Source organism: Eurypyga helias, unplaced genomic scaffold (assembly GCF_000690775.1).
Source record: "Eurypyga helias isolate BGI_N326 unplaced genomic scaffold, ASM69077v1 scaffold6441, whole genome shotgun sequence".
NCBI lineage: Eukaryota > Metazoa > Chordata > Aves > Eurypygiformes > Eurypygidae > Eurypyga > Eurypyga helias.
This window is the reverse complement of record NW_010232646.1, coordinates 10,421-12,297: the sequence shown is the minus strand read 5'-3', so window position 1 is coordinate 12,297 and position 1,877 is coordinate 10,421. Positions and strand designations below refer to the sequence as shown.

The 1,877-nt window shown below is 36.1% G+C and overlaps 1 protein-coding gene across 1 annotated transcript in view; it reads left to right on the top strand.

The window, feature by feature from the left end:
- SRP54 (signal recognition particle 54kDa) overlaps positions 1 to 1,877 on the top strand; it is an 11,366-nt gene that overhangs the window by 3,362 nt on the left and 6,127 nt on the right. Inside the window, exons 5-7 of the mRNA XM_010161450.1 lie at positions 575 to 641; positions 729 to 786; positions 1,479 to 1,629. Of these exons, the coding sequence (XP_010159752.1) occupies positions 575 to 641; positions 729 to 786; positions 1,479 to 1,629 (276 nt within the window). The remainder of the gene's footprint in view (positions 1 to 574; positions 642 to 728; positions 787 to 1,478; positions 1,630 to 1,877) is intronic.

The window sequence follows — 1,877 nt, the reverse complement described above, 5'->3', positions numbered from 1 at the left end:
GGGAAACTGTATTTTGGAAGCGTCTTTGGTCAATCAAATGTTCTCTGAATGTGCATTGTACCAGCGAAGCTGAGTATTACAAGACAGTAAGGATTCAATCTGTTGCTTAGAAACATGTCCTTGCAATGGAAATATCTTTATTCTTCTGGAAGTACAGAAGCAAAGCTGTACAGTTTGTAGCCATCAAAGTATTTAATAGTGAAGTAATTACTGCTTTGAGTAGTTTCTAAAAGTTAGTCCTATGTGCAGTATTAAAAGTAGGCAGAATCCACTAGTTATTGAAATGAGGACTAGAATTACATGTAGTCATTCCTAGCTTAGGAAACTGAAATCAGAAGTAGAATCAAGCAGTTGTTTTCATATCTCTATTAATAATTGCATGTATTAATAATCACTGTCCTAAATAAGAGATGCAACATTTGGTACTTGTACAGTGTTAGTAAGTTATGTCAGTCATAGGAAGGCTGGCTTGACTTTGTCCTCTGTGTGTACTTCATTAACTTACAAACTGTTATTTAGTGTCATGCTTTCTAGCAGGATTTTGGTGTAACTGCTTTTGGATTTCTTTTCACAGTTGGCATACTTCTATCAGAGGAAAGGTTGGAAGACATGTTTAATATGTGCAGACACATACAGAGCAGGTAATACAGTCTTTAATGATGGGGTTCTTTATCTCTAATACTTACAGATTTTTTTTAAATAGTCATTTGACTATGCTTGTCTTACAGGTGCTTTTGACCAGTTAAAGCAGAACGCCACAAAAGCAAGAATTCCCTTTTATGGGAGGTAAGCATCTTCCAGAATCAGTTTAGAGAACGATTCAATGCCAATGAAATATTGTTCCTTATTGAACATCTCACACTAAGCCCCATTCAGTGTTGCCTAATTACATAGATTTTATTATAATATTTGATCTGATCAGATGAAAATTGTGCCTAGTTCAGTATATTGTCCGCCAGTAGTAGCAGGTAGGGATAGTGTAAGGAGAGATTGGGGGATAATTTCCTAGAAAGTTCTCTCAGCATGTAACTGTTAATAGACCTTCACTAGACGTATCCAGATTTTCAGGAAGCCTCTTCAGAGATAGGATTTTTGGACCCTTAAATTTTCTTGTCAGTTAGGGGCAGCAGTGGCCCTAAAATAGCTTTTATAAAAGCAGTAAATAAGTTCCCCTAATATTCAGTGCAGGTATACTGTCTAGGTGCTCAGTTATTTCGGAGAAGGGCTAGTAGAACTTAGTGCAGTCTTCGGCAGATGAGACAGACTGTCCTTTGTGCTTCAGTTCACTGAATAGTAAGGGCAAATAGCTTAGGAAGGCATATTTCTAATCAATTCTTGTTTGACATAAGAGGAAGTCCCTCTTGAAATACAGGTAGATTTACAGTTAAATTTACAGTCAAGTAGTGAAAGTTTGAATTCATTTCTATGGGAACAAAGAATTGCATATATGTATATATTGATGTTTTTCTCTGTGATAGCTATACGGAAATGGATCCTGTAATTATTGGCTCAGAAGGTGTTGAAAAATTCAAGAATGAAAACTTCGAAATCATCATTGTTGATACAAGTGGACGTCACAAACAGGAAGACTCTCTGTTTGAAGAGATGTTACAAGTTGCTAATGCCATAGTGAGTAGTTTCAAGAAATACTTTCAGTAACTGTTGCAGTAATTTGATGACCATTTATGTTTATCTGCTTATGTTCTGAGTGGATTTTGCTCATCTGTAATGTGTGAGCCCTCAGTCTCCTAGTCTATATTAGAAATTACAAACAGGTGAATAAACAAGGGCTGGATGATCAGTGTTTGGTAGTTCTGTGTCAGTTTTAATTTTTATATCTTTAACTCAAGGATGCTTGCACTTAACTAGGCTACCAT